This window comes from Aythya fuligula, chromosome 1 (assembly GCF_009819795.1).
Source record: "Aythya fuligula isolate bAytFul2 chromosome 1, bAytFul2.pri, whole genome shotgun sequence".
Lineage (NCBI taxonomy): Eukaryota > Metazoa > Chordata > Aves > Anseriformes > Anatidae > Aythya > Aythya fuligula.
Window position 1 is genome coordinate 109,929,326 of NC_045559.1, and position 22,929 is coordinate 109,952,254.

Here is a 22,929-nt window from a genome sequence, read left to right on the forward strand (position 1 = left end):
AAAAAAAAAAATTCAAAAAACAGCTTACATATCTGCATAGTTTGAAACCCTGTCAGCTGCTCATAGATTATAGAAACGTAGTTATAATAACTGATATTTGTGCAAGTTTGTTGTTGTTACTTTAATAGCCTTGTCTTGTAAATTCTTACACAGGAATTTTTGTAGTGGAAAGATGTCCAATCTTCAGCAGTTAACTTATGTGTGTAATCATTTTGATTTCACATAGTTATTAATAAATTCAATCTTAGCATGCATTTTTAAATACTTATTTCAAGTGTGTAGTGGTAATGCAAACCAATGGCAGTATCTATTCTATAAGAACTAGCAGTGGAATTAATTTGTTTGCTGTTCTACTTAGGTTTCCTATCTGACCAACTGATTTCTGTGTTCAAGGAGTAAGCTTGAAAAAAGCTGACTTCTATCCAAAGTATTTATCAGACATACATGCAACTTTACTGTGATAGAGCTGAAGATAAACCTTTATTTCATAAAGGTATAAGGAAAAATTCCAAATTTATAGTCACCTGACTTTGCAATATGGCTCTCATTTAAGCCAAAGAACACTTTAGTTCACAGTGGCTTATACTTACAAAGGTGGTACTCATCAAAAATCACAATCTTCAGAAATGTATGTTCTTAACTAAGCTGTGACTACAAAGCAAATAAAAAAAGTTTGCTTCTGAAAACAATCTTTATGAAAGGAAAAATTGCCCATCCAAACAGTATGACTTAGTGCATTCATAATGCTTATTCGAAGATGGTATGCAGAATTAATAAGCTGTTTTACTAACAGAGGTGTTTTTGTTTCACAATGTTATTATATAATAATCCACACTTCTTGTATATAAGGTCCAGAGGTTGATACCACTTGTAATTATCTTACAAGCAACTTTTAGTTGTATGTTGAAATTTGTGATAAATATATTAATATATGTAATAAATACACACATATATACATTCATATATCTTCTTTCTTTTCTTACATACTTTTCTTATCAGTTTGTTTACTTAGGAATTACTTCAGTAATTGCCTAAGTCATCAAAGTAATTATTGCCTTGTCAACTTGTTACTTGTACCAGGACAAGGCAGAGAATAAAATCTTCAAGCTTAGGCAGGCTGGGAAACTGAGCATGAGGGAAAGATCTGGAGTAGTAATTAAACACAGGGACAAGCAATAAACAAACACTGTGATGCAACTTCTGGCACAGGGAGGGAAAAATGAAGGGGCAGGGCTGCTGGGTTCAACAGACAGGTGCCAAGTATGGAAATCCAGCAGCAAGACTCCAATTTCAAAACATCAACATTATAAGAATAATAAAAAAAGTTGAGATTACGTTATTTTTAGTTATGACAAGCAGACCTAAACAAGATGCTGTTTTCTACGGTCTATTCTGCAATGTTAAACATTGTGATGGACTTGGGCTCCCAAGTGAAGATTTAAGGAATTTATTTGGGTGTATATGCCAATTTCAGTTCAACCTGGATGGGGAAACAATACGGAGCATATCAGCAGGTGCTTAGCCAACCCAAACAGTTCTGATGAAACCTGCCTATTATCGAAATAGCTAACAAATATGAGGCACCAGCATCTCACAGTAAATTCCTAATCCCAGGTGTTCCCTCCATGCATACTATCTGACTAAGGATAATAGCATGTTGAAATGATGATTCTCACACTGGCAAGGACTGGAAGGAGGGATAAAGGAACATGTGAATTACTAAGATGAAAGGAGAGCCTCAAGGTACAAGAATCCTGACATTTTGAAGAAGAGACCCTTCCATATCAAACTGGAGACACTCCCAGGAAACTGGATAAGAGATTAAACAAATAATCACTGAAATAGAAGGAAATATCATGAAGAGGCCTAGTGATATCCAAGCTGGGTAATGTGACAAAAGGAACTAGTGTCAAATTCTGCTCACAGAAACAATAAAATGCATGGCTACAAAATGGTGCAGGCCAGGACTCATGCCAAGAAGGATCTAAGAGCTACAGCAGATCCACATTTAACTTTTAATTCACATTATCATAGTGTTGAAGAAAATCTGAAGTGTTGCACTGAGGTACAGCGACAGAGTAAGACACAGACATTTAAATAGATTAGGTTTGTTTATGGATTGTTTTGTGGTTTGTTTTTTTTTGGTTGGCTGGTTGGTTGTTTTTTTAAGGAAAAAAAAAAACACCTCAGCTGCGGCGTTGGTTCTTCTTTTCAGTATTACATATCAAGAAAAACACAGAACAATTAGAGAGGATCCAGAAGAGAGGAAAAAAATGACACTAGGTATAGAATACATGGCCAAAGACTTAGAAATAATTTAAGCTCTTTATTCTTGAGCTGAGAAAACTCTGAGGGAACATCATGATACACAATCTTCAGATATGCAATATTTCATCTCAGACAAAAGGAACGAACTGTACTGATCTCCAAATGGGATATCCCAAAGAGTAAAGGGCTTAACCTGAAGCAAAAGGAATTTAAATAAGACATTACGAGTCAAAAATTAAGATCATTGAAACACTAAACAAGCTACTCTATAAACTTTTCAGTGTCTTTGGAACAGAGTTGTTAAAAAATAGATTATATAAACGTAAGTTTAGGTGCAGTTAGGAGTGCCTTGTTGGAAGGGGTTGATTGAATGACTTTTTGAAACTTCTGCAAAGGACCTAAACTCTAGGAGCGTGATGATATATAAGTCAGATCCCCAGAAGAAATGAATTCTACAACTTGATGCCTGTGTGTGTGGCATTCTAGAGCTACACTGTAGTTATGTATGCCCTTATAAAAGGACTTCAGGTCTTTTGTCTTGGTTGTGGAACGCACAATTCCAAAGACTAATAATTCAGTTTTTGTGACAGAACTCTTGAATTTTCAAAATAAGGACGGGAGAGAATTTGTCTTGACAGCTATTTTATTCAAAGACAACACTTTTTCTAAAGTACATGTCTTCTCTTTATTCTGCTGCTTCCTTTAACCCTGGGTTCTGCGAGTTTCTCAAATAATGAGAAGGCAAAGGGATAAATGCTTGGAAATGCAATAGTTCTGCTGTGCAACCATAGATAAAAATACACTGAACAAATGTTAAAAATAAATTAAAAATTAAGAAGTTTCTAGAGCTATCAAGAAACTGAAAATATTGTAAATTACTACTATGCTACTACTTTGGCTTTGCTTTAAATACAGTGCCTAGGATTTATGCAACTAAGCAGAACATTAAAGTGATCTGAGATTAAAAAGTTTCACTTGTACATTGCAACCCTAATATTTAAGCACTTTCAGCCTACAGATTACATCTTAAAAAAGGGTAGTACCACCTTTGCAAAGGGATCAAATAAAGCATGCATCACTTGACGTGAAAACGCTGTACTTGCAGGTGCTTGCACATACTGTTTTGAACAGGCAAAAAGGCAAGTATCATGAGTAATACTGACTGTGCAAGTCAGTCTGATTTTAAAGAGACAAAACCTTTATGCAGGCTCTAGTATACTTTTTGCCAATGCGGAAATGCCACATTTGCTAACAGCAGGATATGGGCTTCTTTATATCTTCTAACATACTGAATACTATTTACTTGCGCAAACTGTTGAACAACCACTGTCATAATTGATAGAACCAATGCATCACAATCCAGACTGATTGTTAAGGCATGATTTCCTGTTATATACACTTTTATTTCACCCCTTAACTAAGTAACCTTTTCAAAGAAATGCCATCAGTCAAGCCCACCTAGCATACATTCAAAAGTCTTGATAAGTGGCTGATGTTTGTTTGTCCATCCCCCCCCCCTTTTTTTTTTGGAGGGGGAAGAGAGGATGGGTGAGTGGGTTATAAAAGACAGTTCTGTTATTTATCTGTTCCTGTATCATCCTCAGTTTGAATGTCCTAACTTGGTAGGACTGCAAACATAGGTGACTCATAACTTCCTAGGCTCCAAATGCACACACGTAGTTAAGCAGTCAGAAACAGTAAGGCTGAGTTATAATCATCTTCATGCAATTACACCTATGTGTGATAGGAAAAGAGGGTCAAATCTGAAAGGCAAGATACATGTACTGTCAGCAACTGCACGTGGATGATGAGAAGTGGTAATAGCACTGTTTTGAGAAGGAAGAGCTGATGACTGAAGCTATCATTACCGAGTATTTTCCCAGCTGTATCCATGCTTCCACTCTCTTCTCCCTTCATCCACTGTCTTTCATGAGACTCCCTAATGTGATAGAACCTACCAACAAAGGGTCATGAAACTTGTCCACATTAAACATATTGCGTTTTTTAAATTCATAATCAAAATAATTGCGGAAAAGGAAATCACAATGAGAGAACTGCAGGATTTTGCAAGAAGCTTTTACTGGAACTCTGCCTTACAGATGGAGGAGAGGGCTCTATGATCAGATTGGTTCAGATTTTTGCTTTGCTGTAGATGTTTAGTTCTTGCCCTGGGGTCCCTCCAACATGAGGAAGAGTTGGCCAAGATGTCTTTATTTCCTAACTGGTTTTCAGTCTAACTGAAACAGCAAAAGTTGGCAAAGGGCTCTCATTTTTTTTGCCAATGAGGAGCTGAGTAGACATTAAAGTTGTCAAGAACATCTGCCTAATGTTTCAACAACAGTTGGCACTTCTTAACTACTGACTTAGAGTGCTATATAATTGTAAAGAATTTAGGTCTGCCTTCAGTGCTCTAGAAAAGAGAAGATCTTGAAATCCAGCTTGGAATCTGCAACTGAAGAATTGCTCTTTTCAGTTTGATCATCAGTCACAGTTAATATTGACACTGCAGGCTTGACTCTTTCCTCTCACCTTGTATCTTCAATAAGGTTGCATAGCACATTAAATGATGCCAAAACTAAACACTTCTATTAATGGGATTAATATAATAAATCTAATTAAACACAGATTGCAAGAGAATCCAGCTTACTATTCCACTGCCACAGTAGATCTTCATTACTGGATAACAACAGCATTGTAAGTTCGTAGAAAGTAGTCTCTACTTACTTAATGCCAATTTCTTGTCACAAAACTAAGTAGTGGGTTTTTGTGTGTGTTTTCTTTCTAAAAGTAGAAGGTTAATACAACCCTCAACCAATAATAGTGCACAATGTATTTTATACAGGATGCTCATAATGCTGACGATTAAAACACTGTTTTCAGATCTGAGATGTTGAGAATAAACTCATACCCAGTTAAAAAAAGTAAATACATAAAAATAAAAGGTGTTTATTTTGAGGTGTCAGAGACAAAAAGATAACTGTATAATTGACAATGAGTTCTACATAAACTTCTTTAAAATATTGCCACCATTGCCAACCCAATATTAGTGAAATAAAAGAAAAAATCCTGCTGTGCCTGAAGCTAAGTAATTCTAGTAACTTCATAAAAGCTACAAAGATATACATCACACATAGCCAAAAGATTAATATATATTTTAACTAAAAAGACTGGATGACTACGTTTAGAATCTTGGAAAGGAAAGACAGCATCAAGCAACTCAAATTTTTAAAATCCATCAGCAAAACTTTCTTTAATTTCTTTTTATTTCCCTTATTTATTTTATTTCATTTCCATATTTGCAAGACACACTGAATATGCAGGACCAGAAGAAAGCAAAAGTTCTCTTGTCAGTAGTTTCCTCATCACCAGTGCACAAAAAGTATGGTTGCTTTAATGTTTATTTCCTTACTTTTTCTCCATAAAACTAACTATACACCTAAGCAAAGTAATTCAATCTGTGAGACTCAGAGAAATATAAGTTTTTGGGACTAGTTTACCTAGTTGATAAACCAGGTAAAATTGTTTAAAATTAAATACTTTAATATTAATTTCACATACTGAAACCTACTCTTTCACTACAAGATGCTACCCTCTCACCTGTCCCTCTGGAAAAGTCACCTCTTTTAGGCAGAAGCTACTCTTAAGCATATTAAGAAACGCATTAATAGACTCTTCTCAAAAAAAATTTTTTTTGACTGTCAGACTATCCAGCTATTGCCTTTAGTTATGTACTGTAAAGCCCACAAATAAATCCTGTAACAGGGAGGGGAAAGGAGAAGGAAAAAAAAAAAAAAAAGACTGAAAACCCAGTTATTCACCCTCACCCTCTGATAGGTACATAAGTACCATAAGTACATTTAAAGGTAATACTTAAAAGATAGCTTAAATTAAAAAAAAAAAAAAAAAAAAAAAAAAAAAGTTGAAATAAATAAAGATAGTGATACTCTAAAAATTGTTAAGTAAGAATTATCAGTCAAGATTAATAGTCATCTTACAGGCAAGTTTTTAGTTTCCTTGCCTTAAAACTAATCTTATGAAATGAAAAAATACCTACTCGTGTCTGCCTGGCTGCCCACACTGATGTATCTGTCATTTCCAGGAAGTGCTGTCTGATAGTAAGTTGCCTCCTCTTGCTGGGGCACCTTGGCATTCTTCGCAGTGAGGAAAGCCACAGCCAACTCCAAATTACCATTGCTGTCCTTTAGCAAACAAACAAACAAACACAAGAAGTGAGACTTCCCTCACCCCCTTTTTTTTTTTTACTTTCTTGTCAACAATGAGGGACAACATTTCAAGCAACTTAGTAGATCAATGACATATCATATTTTCAGGTGAATTACTGGTAAGAAAATAAAATTTCCAAGCTTGTGCATTCTGCAAATTTCACGATTTCTAAACAAAACAGCTTATAAAAATTTTCTTCAACAGAACACCACCTATGACAGAAAAACAAAGATACTGTAGCGTAGGTCAACCCATCAACTTCCATAATGACCACTCTCACAGACTTCAACAGCAGTTAATCATATTCTTCCAAAAATCTACCATTTCAATTTTAAGGCCAGAAGTATCGGTTTTTTGAAGGGCAGTTGTGTACAAGACTTAAGCTCAATCAAAAGCAATAACTATATACATGGTTTAAATTGACTTAATGCTCATATTCTATTTTTAAGTGACTAAAAAGGTCTGCTTGTTGGATACAGTGGATTTTTATTTATATCTGTTTCGGGAAACAGATCACAGAGAAATCTGCTGGTCTTTACTTGCATCAAAACTCTCTTGAGCTGTGTAAGAATTTATGATGGTTGCAGAAGCAGAGAAACAATGCCAGGTTAGCAAAGAGTGACAAATTCAGAAGTTCTTTGTTCTGTACGCTGAGCAGGACCTGTTCATGCTAGAAAACTTTGCTACACCTTGATAAGAAAACAATTAAAGAGCTTAAGTCATCAGGTGTCAAGCAGCTGTACTAGCATCAAAGTATATCAAACACTTGAGCCAAAGGTTACCTTCCAGGCAAGTCATACCATTCCTGTCTTTTCATGTTTGATCACCAGATTAATTTTTATCTCGGTATCAAAACAGATCAGGCTTGCTTCTAAAGTGAACAAGCCATCATTAATAGTTTTTTCCCCCTAAAATACATCTAAAAATAATTCAAGATAGGTAAGGAGAGAAGTGAAGAAAGGATGCGGTTCTATGGCTTTCACAATCAGTTAATGACAGGAGGTACACATTCAGCTACAAGTTGGACACTTCCCAACATCCACCTTACCTTCAGTGCCTGTTGTAGTACCTGGATGTCATTGATACCAGTGATCTCCCTCAGCTGATTCAAAAACGTCTGCTGGTGCTAAAAACACGAACAGATGAAAAATAAGGTAAGAGCCAAGTTACAGCAAAACCACTGCTACTGACGCGCATGCTTCTCTACAAACATCTCTTATACGTTTTATGTACCACCAAGTATACGCTTTATGTACCACTAAAGGGGGAGAGACTGTATTATCCAAGTTTGGTTTAGCTCCTGCAACTTGAGCACTTTTAATTCTCAAATTTGATGGGGTTTGTTTGTTTTTACAAAAGAATGATGAGCGAGCTTATACAGCATCAGTATAAAGGGCCTACATAAAGCCACAATTAGCCCTCCTAAACAAATGAAATTCTAACTTGGTCTTCAGTGGCAGTAGGGGAAATAATTTACTGAACTCCCGTCAAAACCAATTTATTCAATTCCCAATTACTCTCAACCCCAGCATTTCCTTAACATACACAGTTCCCAGCCATTCAAACCTCAAAACACAGAAACTCATCTTCACTGGATATCTCTGTGTTTTAAAAGAGATACTATAAAAGTATAAAAAGTATTGCTTTTTAAGAAAAAGACTAAAGCAAAACATTGGGAATCTGTCTTAACTACCTTCCAAGACCAGCTGATAACAACTCTCACAAACTGAGAATCAGTCAGTGTCCGTGACTGAGCTTCAAGTAATGCTTGCAGTTAGAAAGAGCAAGAGGTTAAGCAGCTCTTCTACATTCACTTCATGTGAATTTTGAGCTTTTGTTTTGCTGTTTTTAAACAAAACTGTTCCCACCCCTGTTTACAGCCAACAGCTGACTCCCTCCACTCATGTTCGGATATCACATCACAGAAGCAAAAATAGGCACTAGGCTGGGATAATCCTTGAACTTCACTTAACCATTAAAAGCATCCTAACAATTAAAACCATGAAAACACAGAGGATCAACCATTGTTCCAAACTAAACAATTCCATTCTTCCTTTGGAAGACAGGGAACGGAGAAAAGCTTGGTGGTATTTGCAAGTGGTTTTTCGTTTTCTGTTGTTTGCCCACCACATCCTGAACCCAAAACAGTAATTTCATCTATAAAAGAAAAGATTTTGTAAAACACAGGGTTTTGTTTGCTCAACAAAAAGCATGTTTTCTATCAGTGACAAAAAAACATTCTCATGTTGCTCTCCAAATTCCATTAAAAAACAACAATTATTGTCTTGCGACCACTTCTAAAATACTTTTCTTTAGACTGAATTATTTGGAACCAAATATTCAAATAGCCTTATTCTCTCCTTATCACAGCTTTGTATAGAGGAGGAAATTAAGAGCTGCATGAATGCTGAATTCCCCAGTGTGAAATTAACCTGGCAGGCACTACTTCATGCCCTAATAAGTTGAAATAGAAGGCGTATAGTTCAGGATGTTTATGAATTACATACACAATCCTCCCTTCACTTATGATCCTAAGGGACACTGTTAACAATCCAATTTACTTTTCTTCTTTTCCTTTTTAAAAGCCCTGCTAGTGGCATGAGGAAAGCAAAGGGATGCAGGCAAACAAAATCCCGCTCTACCCCTGTCCCCTCGTCCCCCTGTTTGTTTACGCCACACATTTCACAGCACTGTACAAAAGCAGAAAAGCAGAACTTGTCTCCCCTGTAAAGTTACTTTCCTGTCCCTGGGTCTGGCAAGAAGCAAAGAAAAAAAAAAAAAAAAGAAGATGAAGAAAGAATATTTGGGAAAAGTAATTACAACAGCATTAAAACTGGAAGGAGCAATTCAAGGGCAGTGCACAGCAGCAGAACTGATTTCTTTTTCTATTTGCTACCAACATGACGGTTACTAAAATGGAAAATAGTTGTAAAATAAATTACAATGTTGAGTTATAACAAATTTCTGTATCTTCCGCAATACACACAAGAGTTGGAAAGGCTATGAAAGAGGGCTGGAGGATATTTGTTGCTCACAGAGACTGGGAAAAGGCAGAAGAGACAGTTTACCAACAAACAACCTCACAGCAGTTCAAAATATTGGCTGCTAATTTATGAGCACAGCCGTGCCATGTCATCCTAGACTTCTGTAGCTGACATCCAGATTTCAGTATTCTGGTGCAAAGCTGTGGTTTGAAGCCCCCTTCCCAAGGACAGGCAATTCACAGATCAGACCCAGGCCCGGAGATGGTCTGTCTTCATCAAGAGATGACTTAAATATTTAAATATATATATGTATAAGGCATAAACATATATATATATTAGTTCAAGCACTGAGCTCACGAATTGCTGACTGGTAACGGAGTAAACAACACGGAGAATCCATAAACATCCTAGTTACAAATGACAGATATTGAGAGCAAAATTAACAGTTATCCCGATTACCTTACAGGCAGCTAAACTGCTCTGGGGCCACAGACACCTGATTCAGACATTTCTGGCTTTCAGGTTACATGTGGACAAGCTGCCATTCATTTCTAATTGAGCTGTTTCAAATCACACAGAGGTTTAAGATAACGGTATGTATCACTTCCTGGAAGAGGAGGAAAAAATAAAAATGAAACTGAAAAAAAAATTTTTTAAGTATAATTTAAATGGCTTGCGCCTCATCAGTGTTTTACGTTGACACTTGAAATGGAAACTAACAGGCCTTTGGAAACAGCTCAAGCTGCGTAAGGCAGCCGAACGCCCCCCAGCACTGCACCAGGCTGGTGCCTTCTCTGCCACGTGTTCACCGCTCTCCCCTCTCAAACCCGAGGTACCAGCATCGTGCCCGCTGCGCACAGATCTCTCCTGCAACTGCATCTTTCACTTCGCCATTACTCTCATTTACTGTTGTACTGCTGGTTCGTTATCACCCGTGGAACTATATCCATACAGGTAATTCCGCTCCTTTTCATTACTCAGGGCAGTGCAGACAATTACTATCTATGAATAACGATCAGACCCTTTCCTCATTCATACTTTGAGTTGAAGTGACCGCAGCATATAAACCCTAAAATGTCCAAGAATACCATGAATGATTGTCATTCACTGAAAGGCTTACTAAAACCACCCAAAACCTCAGAGGTCATGCTACAGCTTAAAAATAAGAAAGGCAGCAGCATACAAGCATTTGCAGGTGTCTGAAGCATCTATATTAATATATGTTACTGCAATCAGGTCAGTGGGGGAGATTCAATACACAACTATCAGCTTTAACATAAATCAGTTGCTTTCTTTTTTCAGCGAAGCTCTTCCCTGATTCTGTGTTCTCTCCAACCCTGCATTAGTAGAGGCTCAAACTGTGGACCAGAACTCACTGCACTTCAGCTCGACCTAATAAGCAGCCCCTCTCTTCTAACACAGATCCAACCGATTACTCCAGCAGAGCCAGGCACAGCCACTGGTGCTAAGAAATCCACTTCCATTCTTTCAGCTTATTTGCCTACACCCACTGCTGTTTGCCATCCTCTCCCCCAGAGTTTCAAATTTACATGACAGTAAATCTTTTGACATCGTTTATCTATAGCACAGATGCTGCAGTTTAGTTAGGAAGAACTCCACATATACCCACCGTGTACGTGTACTGCTTCGTGCCTACACAAGACACACACACACATACTCCAAGCAGCTTCAACTGTGTTTGGCCAAGGGCTCTAAGAAAGCTCCACGATGTGGTCTGTGCCAGCAGGCTCTGCTGGTGCAAATGCCACAGGGTAACCCAAGTCCTTGACTCAGCAATGGCCAACCAAGGTCCACTGATGCTACTACAGATGCTACTACAGCTGCCCCAAACTGCAGCTGCCCACAGCCCCATCCCGGCACATAACGCAGCATCCAGTTCCCCAGGGCTTTCTTGCACGAGCTGTTCCCAGCCTTCCCCCTTCCTCTGCCTCTCCAAGGTACGTGGTATGTATCCCGGAGCTTTCAGCTCTTGGAAGATCTTAACTAACAGGAAATTCTCCCGTTTTCCTGGACAAATGCCAAATTTGTATATTAGGAATGCATGCCCTTATTTCCAATTCTTTCCTTTTTCAGCCATCCCTCCCTTCCTCTCAGGAAATGCCCAATTAAGATTATCTGGTTTATAACCTCACACAATAGCACATTCAGTGGCTGTGCCAGTGCTAGTGGAGCAGAAAAGGATCTACACTATTATCTGCTTAGGAAGATACCGTGTCCAAATTAGTTCCACAACAACACTGTAAACTCTGATAACTTTTAAATGCATTTTTGATAATGTGAATCTCATAAATTGACTAATTCTGAATTATACTGCAGATAAATTTGAAAAAAAAATATAGTCACATTTTCATCTGTTTATTCCTCGATTCTTAAACTTCTAAAGAAGTACATGTAAGCTTTGGCTTTATTTGTGGCAACATCCAAATATTTGTATTTGCAACACAAGCACTTTAAAACTTAGAAAATAAAACAACCCTCACCAGTTTCCAAGTATAGGAGAAGTCATCTGTTTAGTAATAAATTAGATGGTCCAACCATTACTAGGTGAAAGCGGTGCCTTGCAACAAAGGCCACTTAAAGAAAAATACGTAACAAAAATGAACTACACGAACCCTTTCCTTCTCAAGGAATGAATACTTTAATAGGGACAAAAAAAAAAAAAAAAAAAAAAAAAAAAAAAAACTCACATGGACAAACGCTGAGAACAGCATCTCAACTCATTTCCCTCTGCACAAAACCTGCTTACTTTCCTTTCCGAAGCAATGCTGATCTGAAAGAGCTATTTGCTGGAGGAAAGCCCAAGTGAGATTGCAGAAGCTATTTTATATTATAGACTGTTCTGGTGTGACCTGAGCTGAAGAGGACCTGCTAACGGTGCGAATCACAGACAAGTAGCTAAGCAGCTAGTTTCATCACGTGATGCTGCAGTAATGAGAAGAATACTGAGAGATGAGAGGAATGAAATCCTCCACATATAGGCTTTAAGTGTCTGCCAAAAACAATACAAAATAGAAAACTTGAAAAAGTACGAGCATACCAAAGGCCCTCAATTACTAACCAGGACCAGTTAAAAGGCCCCCAAGCACTGCTGAGCATTATGATTTCCAGCAATACCGATACATTGAGCATCATCTACATAAGATGTTGGTCAAGTTCCATCCAGGCAAACAAAAGCTAGCTCCCTCAATGAGGAGACAAAGTTTCAACACTGGGTAACACGCAGTTGACTCCAGAATGCTTGTCTGTGCTCCTACCATCACTGTCCTGACGATTTTTCTCAGTGTGTGTATACACAGAACAGACATGAATACATAAACTTGAAAGTGTGTATACATATCCACATAAATTTAAAAATGCGGTATATTTTTAGTGTGAAGACCAAGTTAAATCACTGCACTGGCACTGACCATTGTGATTCTTACAGCACCTTGCTAAAGCATGGTGGGATTAGGTTTCCTTGCCTGGTATCTACTAACTGGGCTTCCTTTTGTTCAGTCATGAACAGAGAAACCTCTCGCATGGCATTGTATCCATTATAAAAGTAGGTAAGAATACCATTTTATTTTTATACACACGCAAATGCAAATTTCACCCCAAGCGTTGGCTTGGAAAAAAGTCACCTGCAGAGAGACAAGAATGTGCAGAGAGACTTCAAATTTTCAGCCTGTGACAGCGCTGCAGCCAAAACTGCCAACTACAGCAGCAGTTTGTGCGAAGCGGGCAGCTACCCACTGGGTGCTGGACTGTGAGCAAACTTATTTCAAGGAAGCAGAAGGACACACCAACCACAGCCTGGATCAAACAAAAAGTTTAATGGGGGAAAAGGCTTGAACGCATCACTTATGTGCGTACAGTCCTCCCTGAGAAATTAAAGGCAGGATCCCATTTAATCATAGTGTTACGTAGCCTATATTCATCATAAGACTACACTCAGAATACTCACCACATTTCTATGGTTTCCATGAACAGTAACAAAGCTGCACTACTTCAACTGAACGCGCTTTAACAAGTGGCTTTGCAATGAATTTCAAGATTGAACATTAAGGATTCCACACAACACGAAGTACGCATTCATGTAAATACTCACTGTTCTCAGCCTTGTGTATTCACCAGCAAAAATCTCATCTACTGTCTTCTTCATATAACATTTACATTTATTTTAGTTCAAGGTATCTAATATTTAAACTGTTTAAATGAGATTTTGAAGAGTTTCTATTTACTGACATTAAGTCTAGGGCAAACCTGGCTCAGATACTTACACATATTTATAAAACAACAAAAGTTAAATGCGAGCCAAATCATCACCTGCATTCAAAAAGCAACAGAAACATATTTCCTCAAACCTGCGTAGTGGATTTTGTATTGTTTCCTCTCAGACCACAGAAGTACTGAAGCTCAGCTCTAGATTCCAACTCAACTGCCCTACTGTTTTACTACCTGGCTTACAGCTAAACATACTAAGTTTACATTACCAACAGATTTTTCCCCAGTAAAAAAAAAAAATTAAAAATTAAAAAAATAAAATCAGTGTCTGAAGGCATTAGGTATAGTCATTATAAAGATAAAGCACGAGTAAGGACTAGAAAGGCAGCAAAGCCATTTAAACCAGCTTACAGCAATATGATAATGAACGGTGTGATCTACCACAACAAAAATGTGCATGACTCTCGAGCCAGTTCAATTTCCATCAAAGCACCAGGGCTTAAAAGCAATCCTCCAAACGAAGAAAAAAAAAGAAAAAAAAAAAAAAAAAAAAGGAACAAACAGAAAAAAAGTAACAGAAGTTCTTTCTTAAAATTAGTCTGTGAACTGGTTTATAACACTGTTGCTTGAATGAAGCATGCAAAGAATTGCTTAGTTCCACATTTCTGATTCTCACTGATAACTATTCATAAACCAACTTCAGTGACAGGCTTATAATCAAGAACAGACATCAGTCTTAGTATTACACTGAAATCATGAAAGGTGTCAGAAACATAAAATCATTGAGAGTTTTGAGGTCTGAGTGTTTTAAACCACCATCACCATTTTTCACATCCAGCTCAGCACAAGAGGAAGAATGTCCCAACAAAACACTGTCAAGCTACGGTTTTATTGCTTGTCACTCTGCTGTTATCATCGTAATGTCAACTCTAAGACTTAACTAATGTACACAAATGAAATCTTTACACTTGCTTAACTAGGTATAAGTTAAATTTCAAGTTGCAGTCAATCAAATTGCTGTGTGAAAGTTTGCCCTCTCACAAAAATTGCTTTTGATTCTTACACACTCAATTAGCAAAATTAGCAAAAGTCAATTAGCAATTTATTAGCAAAAAGACAATTAGCAAAAATCTCTCTATTCCCATTAAAATCTTGTGGGTTATAAGAAGTACCAGTGGTGAGTCTTTCAAAGTACAAGCACACGTTATCTGCAAACTATGTGCAAAATTCAGAAAGATTCCCCTGGGAATCCAGCCACAGGCAATGCAATGCCACATCCCAACGGCATGTCTGAACTTCAGTTCACATCCCCATCCCACGTCAATGCGTTCAGACCCCAGCATCAAGAGAGCTTCCAATAGTATACACAAGCCACAGCAAATAAAAACCAATGGGCTCAGTGACAGGTGACATTATACAGACAGAAAGGAGGAGGAAGATAGAGGATGACAGACACACAACCAACTCTTCATATAGATATTAATTGCAATTGTTATTATTACAATGACTCCTGGACACTTTCCGTTGTAAAAGGTTCTTTTTAATTTTTTCTTCCATTTATAGACAGTGACCTTCATTCCTAAATGTGAACTTTTACAGTGTCTGTCTGCCCATACAATGTCACTAAAACACAGGCTTTCTCCTCACAGAAGTTACTGCCCAGGATATTTTACTCTACCAACTATTACAAGTGTCCGTTTGAATGCATGAAGAATTCATGAAACTTTGTCTTTCCGAGGTCTAAAACAGTGCTGCAGAGATTCACACTTTCAGCTTCCTGCTCAGATGTTTTCTGTGCATCTCAACCGCAGCTCAACCCCCCATGCCAAACACAAGCTATTCTGGCTCACATTTGAGAGACTTCGCAATCCTCTCATCACCCATTTATTACCCGTTTGTCACTGGAAGGCTAAAAGCTACCTCTCAACCCAAGGTGGCAGTTCTGCTGGCCCACTCAAGTGGTTTGTTTGTTTTGTTTTAATTATTTTTTTCTAGACAACTATCACGATTTCACACTGTGTTCTGCACAGTAAGGAAGAGTTCCCAGTCAAAAACCATCAGGCTAGTCTTTTCTTCTCACTCTGCCATTCTTGTAATGACAACAGCTACTCTAGGAATAAACAAACAAACTCTGGAAGCTGCAAGCACAAACCAGCGGGATCCCAGGCTCTGCACTACCTGCAAACAGCGAGGTCTAAAGGTGCTGTCAGACCACAAGCTGCTTCTGAACAGGCAGCTGTGCTTCCCAGGTTGTGGTTCCCTGCAGCGTCAGCCCACGCGGATGCGGCCAGGTGCCGTGCTCTCCTCCCTCTCGGCCAGCACCACTTGCCCGAAACTGCGGCAGGAGGACAGCCCAGGCTCTTGCTACGCTGGCAGAAAGCTGCTCTTTGTTTTTAATTAATTTCCTGCTGACTTAGTGAGAGCCAGAGCTGGCGTGAGGGAGAGGACAAGATCAAGGCTGTGCCTATTTAGGCTGGATTAAACTGTTGTGGAACAACAGCCTTCTGAGATTGAATTGTTTCTCTGCTTTTGTTTTAATCCTATTTTTAATTGAGTGAGAGAAACCGAAGGGGAAAAAAAGTCTCTTGTAATGTTTGTCCTATTTCAGCACTGCTGCAGAAAACTTACTCCAACAAAAGGGGAATATAAAATTAGCACAGCAACAGAGCGCTTGCAGTGATCAAACACTCCTGATGCAGCTCTACAGGGTAAAAGTGCACAGCAGGTACATATGCACACCAAGACCTGCTCCTGCACATACTGAAGCCATGTGCTGCCCCCTGCTCCGTGGCTTAAGTCTTCCAGTCCAGAAAGATCACTTTGACTGCAGCTGTTAAACACCAAAGAGTCCACCTCATCGCTTTCAGAACAGGACAGCATGAAAATCCTAAATAGAAGTTGAACTGCACTGTTTTAAGACCAGTCTTTATTACAAATAGTCCACAGTATCTGACAGGAGCTGCCCCTGCCGGTCCCCACAGGGCCGTGGGCGCTGCTGTGAGGTGCACCTGCAACATGGCCGCTCCTGCTGCGGCCCAGTAGGCTCCCTCCCCGCAGCATCTCGGCACGGTTGCGTTAGCAAATGGAAACCCATCAGAAAAGAGATGCACCATTGTTTTCAGCATTCAGTTGAGCTATTTTATAACTTATCCTGTTCATACTGATCATTTTATATGAAGTTCTGAAGAGACGCATCTTGTTAGCTTGAGAGGGAAAAAGAACGAGTCTACTGATAACATGAAGTCAGACAAAACCTGGGGCGCTACCTGAGAGGTGGCCTGCAAGGCTGTGGCCTGCCAACAGCCCCTTCTTCTCTTGCAGAAGAGCCTTTCTGAAGTCAGGCACCAGCAAGCCCCTGCAGACACTATGCCCCAGCATGCAAGGTGACAGGCACCTGGCCCGTGAAGGCGAGTGAGTAGCTTCCACTTGCAGTAGGGAATAGCAACCTGGACAGCTGCAGATGACACTGGAACTAAAGCAACACTAAAACAATACAAAGACACTGTAGTATTTAAATATGTGTTGAGATTTGTAGCAAGGATCAGCATATAATTTTACTACTTCACAATCCAAAAAATAGTGAGTTTAGCAGTGTTCTCCACAGAAGACAGTTGACTTTTTCCAGGCCAGTTTATTTCAAGGAGAAAGAAAAAAGAAAATCAAAAAGATTTTTTTTAAATGAACTTTGAATTATGTCATATTGAAACACACATTTGCCTCAGCCCCCAGGGAGAAAGCTGAACGTGGTCTCATGAAACTTCTGACCGCTGTGGTTTTTACCTGCCATTTGTTGCAATCCAGTCCTGTGTCTCAGTGGTGTCATAGCAGTACCACCAGCAGTGACTCTCCGCCACCCATCATCATACAGTCAAACCTTGCAGGTTGACTTGAGCTAAAGGTGTATGAAAGACTACTCTAAAGAGTTGACTGTTTTGAAAAGTAACTTTCAATGTGGAAAATTTAAATATGTCGCCTTCTTAGCAACATCGTTATGTCAACACATTTCCCCATCAAACAATAGATCAATACATCAATAGCAAAATTTCCAATGATTTTCCATTCAAAGGTATTTTGTTAAAAGGTTACATTAATTGAGAGTGATGCCTGATTCATCGTTGTAAGTCCGGTTGCATTCAGGGTACTGAATTATCACGATTACGGATACACAAATAACGTAACACACCCTCAGTCTAATTGCATTCCATGAACTACCATGGCCACACTTAAAGAGTTTGGTCACATTCAATTAAAACTACCATGGCTGGATTAACGAGTAGTGCAATTCATTACAGCAACAGATACACAGGTTCTTTGGAATGCCAGTGATGGATTCACTGTCTGCAAAGCACGTGCAAATACCAAGAGTATGAGTAGCTCTGCCTGGCTACAAACACATTAAAAGATATAAAGCAACTCTATAGAGATTCCTAAGTTTCACAGGGTGCACTTGGCATAACCAAAGCGTTTGGATCTTACCCAAAAGTGTCCCAATGGGGGAAAAGAGAGGCTCAGCCCATCAACTGGTCCCAGAAGTCAAAATGTTATCTTCCCTTACACGATGGTATCTTGCCTAACATCCTGTCTCCCTTAAACTAATTTATATTATTTCCTATCTTTCAGGTAGACCTTGAGTGACTCTAGTCATACATACCTTTGTTATGATTGGTGTGAAATTTTCTCGCTTTGCTTTTAAAGGTATAGACTAGAAAAAATTAAAGAACAAACTCATTGAGACATGTTTCCACCTTGGAGGTGGGTAGCTTTTGGGATGGAGGTGTGTTTTGGTGTTATAATGATACTATAATGAGCAAAGTTCACCAAAAGGACAGCATTTTGTCAAAAACATGACAGGCTGTTGTCCCAGAGTAACAAAGATGCAGCTTATCAATTCTGATGTACCTTCAAGTTCCCATCCTATCACAGAGCCTGGCTGTGCTGTCTCCATGCTCCATACAGTTCCTTTTAGAGTCAGCACACCAAGTTCCCCCAGGTGTGGTCAACATCTAATGTTGGAGGCCCATCTATGGAATACAGCTACACTCTACCCTGGAAGCTTCTTCAATGCTGTACCTTTTCTTTAAAATATGAATGTAAGTTTAATTTCTAAGTCACCTCTGACAATTATTCCACAGAAGGTCACAAAGCAAAAGTCTTCAGCGTGTTTGCTGGGGATAGAAGGCAGCTGCAAAATCCTTCCCTGATCTCAAGTAATGCAGCAGAGTCTGTACATTGCATACACACCCCCACCAGCACTGGAAAGTAGGTGGCACAGTCACCAGTCTTTAAATCAGACCTAGAAAAAGCTCCAAGGCAACATGCCAAGGTAACAGGAGCCAGAACTGCTGATGAGCAGGGAAATCTGTCCGTCTTTAGCATCAATAAGCCCAGAGGTTATCCAGTCGGCCAGCAGACTGGTACCCAACACAGCAGCCCCATCAGCTTCAGGTGAGGGTTGATTTTGGTTCAACCATGGTTGTCAGAAGAGATGTTCTGTGCCTTTTGCCAAGTCCCATAAAACACATGAAAGAATAGAGGGAACTTTTAAAACTTTCCAGTAAAATGATAGCTATTTATTTTTATTTTTTTTTTTACCTTCCAAACAAATAAAGGAACATAGAGGTAAAGAGAATGCTTAATTCCAGTATCCTGTTTAAAGGGGGAAAAAAGCAATAAACATAGGTGCCTGAATCAAACAAACTTGCAGATGACTACCACCAAATAATGAAAAGGTTCTAACATAAGAAGAGAAATCGCTAGTGGGAAAGTAAATGGAAATAGCATGACCCTATGTTGGAGGAATTACATGAGAAACAAAATCAAAACGTGAAGAATATTACAAATGAGAAAGCAGGTAATTCCGAGAAGGGAAATGGAACTCCACAAGCAGTTCAAAAGCTAACTTTTTTTAAAAATCATATTTACAAGCTTAAAAGCTTCACTCATATTTTACCTTAATTCTGTACAAAAAAAATAGTTGAAGTCAGCAAAATAAAGAAACACTTTCTCAGTCATAACACAGGATTTCTAGGATACAACAAAATACATGCTATTCAGTCATCTAAGGCCACTTATACCTATGCACTTTGGAAAGTGTTTTGTTGTGTTTTTTTTTTTTCCACTTTGTTTTGTTCTGTTTTTAATACAAAGTTCACTGCCAAGAACTCTGCTCCCATAAGAAATTTATCTTTCATTAATAAAATGAAACTGAACACAAAAGGAAAGCAGAGTAGGAGTCTGTTCTCATCATCTCCTCTTCAGCAAAGAACACCAGGTGCCTGTGCATACCCATCCTTTTCCAGCTGTTCATTTTAAAGCACTCAAACAGCATACACCTGGATGTACATGAGTACTACGTTCAGCTTCCAAACAGCACTTTTTATCCTGGCTTACCACAGTAAAACTCAACTTCTCAAAATGAACTCATAAAAGCATTTTTTTGAAATGGGAACAAAGTCATTTTTGGTTTGAGTATAAGAACAGAGGTCTTCATGACAGATACCTCGCTTTTATTGAACTCGCATAGCTGTGAGAATGGCTACCACAGAAACCATGTGCAAACTCAAGCCTATCATTTATTATTCACCAGAAGTAATAAATGGCTTTAAGTATAGCTACACAGTTCATAAACCAAAACTTTCAAGTCTCAGACACTAATGACAAGTCAACGTCCTGTTTAAATCAAAGGGAACCCTATGGATTATGGGGTACAACACAAGTGAAATTATGACAAATTAATTGGTAGGAAGAAGCCACAGACACATATAATGGCACTATATGATGTGTTAATTTCCACAAATTCTGCCTAGACTGAGGCAAGACATAGGGGTCAATTAAATAGCTATGGATCAAGTCTTTAAAACACTACTGGCTCTCTGAAAAGCTGCTATTAAATGTATCATTTTGTCTACATGTGCTTACTGTAAGACTTAAAAGAAAGAAGTGTGAATATACGCATATGCTTTCACCTGACGGCTAAGAAAATTTTACTCAAGGATGTTATAAGAATAATCTGCATTTGCTTAGAAACTGAACTTTGATAAACTTGACTGTTGCCAATTTGTTGATACGAAATGGGTTAAAACAAATGTTGTGCAGGGTATTAAGTTTTTCGGCAAGAATCTAGCAGTTAAGATAATTCAGAAACCTACTGTAAACAAAAGCATTAAGTTAAAGCAGCGCATCTCTGAAAGAAAAAAAAAAAACTATCAGAATTTGCACACGGATATTTCTGCTACTTTATAAAATGTCTTACATACCCAAATTGCTGTCAGGTGTTGTTTCCAGAGCTAACCTAGTTGCACTCCAGCCTTCATCTTATTCACATTGCACCTTGATAGGATGCCACCTCTCTAACACCTGTACTTAGGCGACGTATGTTCAAACTGTGGCAACTCAGTGTTGCCATCTCTCACGACACTGCTGTTTCTGCTCAAGTCCCATCAACAGATAACATCCACTTTCAGGAAAACCCTCCTGCTGATGGCTTTCAACATTCTCATACATTTCAACCATTTATATCAAAGACAAGCAAAAGTACATAGCTAAGGACAGTTTGAAAACAATAAAAAAAATGATACCTAACTGAAGAAAAAAAAAAAAGTATTCTTAAATTGCAGGAGTCTGAGTGTAAATAAATTAAATTTTTATACTGCTTGGAATTAGTGATGTTACTAAATATACAGAAAGCAAATCCACAATTACATAGACAAGAAATCACCAGACTTGCTGCAGACACCTGATGTTACTGTAGTGTCTTACTAGTGAAATTGCATGTCAATCTGTCTTTTTCACTACCTTAGGTTCAGATTGTTTCTTCACAGCATTTCTCAGGAATCTCACTATTGACTCAAGTTGTTGCTTAACTTCTAATTCCTATTAAAGCCTAAAACCAGAGACTCTGCACCACATTCACCAGGAAAACTACTACATAGTTTATTACGTTAAAATTACCCCGCTATCAGAGGATACAGCCCCACAGCTATCAGTAGAAGGCAGCATGAGTGCCTCAATCACTCCCAGTGTAGAGTGAGATTTACACTCCCCGTATGCATTTCTAAAAACTGGGATAGTTACCTAGGGCAAAAAGGCAGTACAGACAGGCTCACTCAGAAAGCTGCATGAATATTTTCTCATGATGGTTTGTAGAGTCCTTAGTCAATCTATTGCAAGTTTTGATGACCTAAAGAAATACAAAGCCTGCAATACAATAAGGATGTGGAAATTTTAATGCTGTAAAAATGCAGCATTAAATGGCTGCACTCAGCATGGCACAAATGACAGCTGCTCTCTATTTTACCTACAACCTGGGCTTAAATGCATTGGCACAACACAGCTTATGACAACAATCATTGCCTTTTATTAATGCTGTAATAAATACATTATAAAAATCAGAGAGATACCGTTTGGAACATGTTGTTGCCAAATTAAGAGTTACAACTGTTCACAAAAAGTATTAAGAGATGCTCTTTGCCAACCTGATGCAGAAAACTGGAGGGGAAAAAACAAAAAACAAACAAACAAAAAAATCTTTTCCCTTTGCTTTGCATAAAGCCTGAGTTTGTCCCATTATGCAAGGCATGCCCCAGCTATCCCACTCAGCAATAAACTATCTCAGTAGCTCAGCCTCAGCTTTAAGCTACTTTGTCACTGTATGTTCTTGTATTTTTTTAATAATCCAACAATTTTTAAAAAAGTACATCGGAAAAGCTTCAACTTTACCCTTAGCTTCTATACAACTAAATCCTGTGATTCAGGGCACTTACTGGCTTCTCACCGTGAGTTCCTCTTGACTGCTCATTAACCAGAACTTTGCACGTACCCTACGAACAGACTCACCACCACCTCTGGCAGAAGTCATGTGCGAGTTGCATGAATTTCCCTGAACTTGGTTAAACTACTGTTAGCTCCAGTCAAATATTTTCCACTCTTGGCAGATAGTGACTTCTTCAAGAGCACACCAGCTGATGAGGTGCAAACCTCACCTAACAGAAGCAGTCTTTATTTCCTAACGGGAAGACGAAGGAAGTTTATCTGGAATTCATCAAATCATCAGCTGTGTTACCATCACAGCCTCTCCTGGGCTGCTGTCTGAAAGCCCTGGCGTGTTGCTCGCCCAGCACTGCTGCTCAGCCAAGCCCAGGGAGGAGAAAACAGCCCCCTGGTGAGAAGCTCAGCACCCTCGAGTTACAGGTGCCTGACTGCTGACGGAAGAACATCAGATTGCCAACTC

General features: G+C 38.7%; 1 protein-coding gene across 3 annotated transcripts in view; it reads right to left on the reverse strand.

Moving 5' to 3' along the window:
- USP25 (ubiquitin specific peptidase 25) overlaps positions 1 to 22,929 on the reverse strand; it is a 95,677-nt gene that overhangs the window by 67,344 nt on the left and 5,404 nt on the right. For all 3 annotated transcript variants that reach the window (XM_032182757.1, XM_032182748.1, XM_032182739.1), the window contains exons 2-3: positions 7,541 to 7,618; positions 6,323 to 6,467 (exon numbers count right to left, since the gene is read on the reverse strand). In XM_032182757.1, coding sequence (XP_032038648.1) covers positions 6,323 to 6,467; positions 7,541 to 7,618 — 223 coding nt within the window. The remainder of the gene's footprint in view (positions 1 to 6,322; positions 6,468 to 7,540; positions 7,619 to 22,929) is intronic.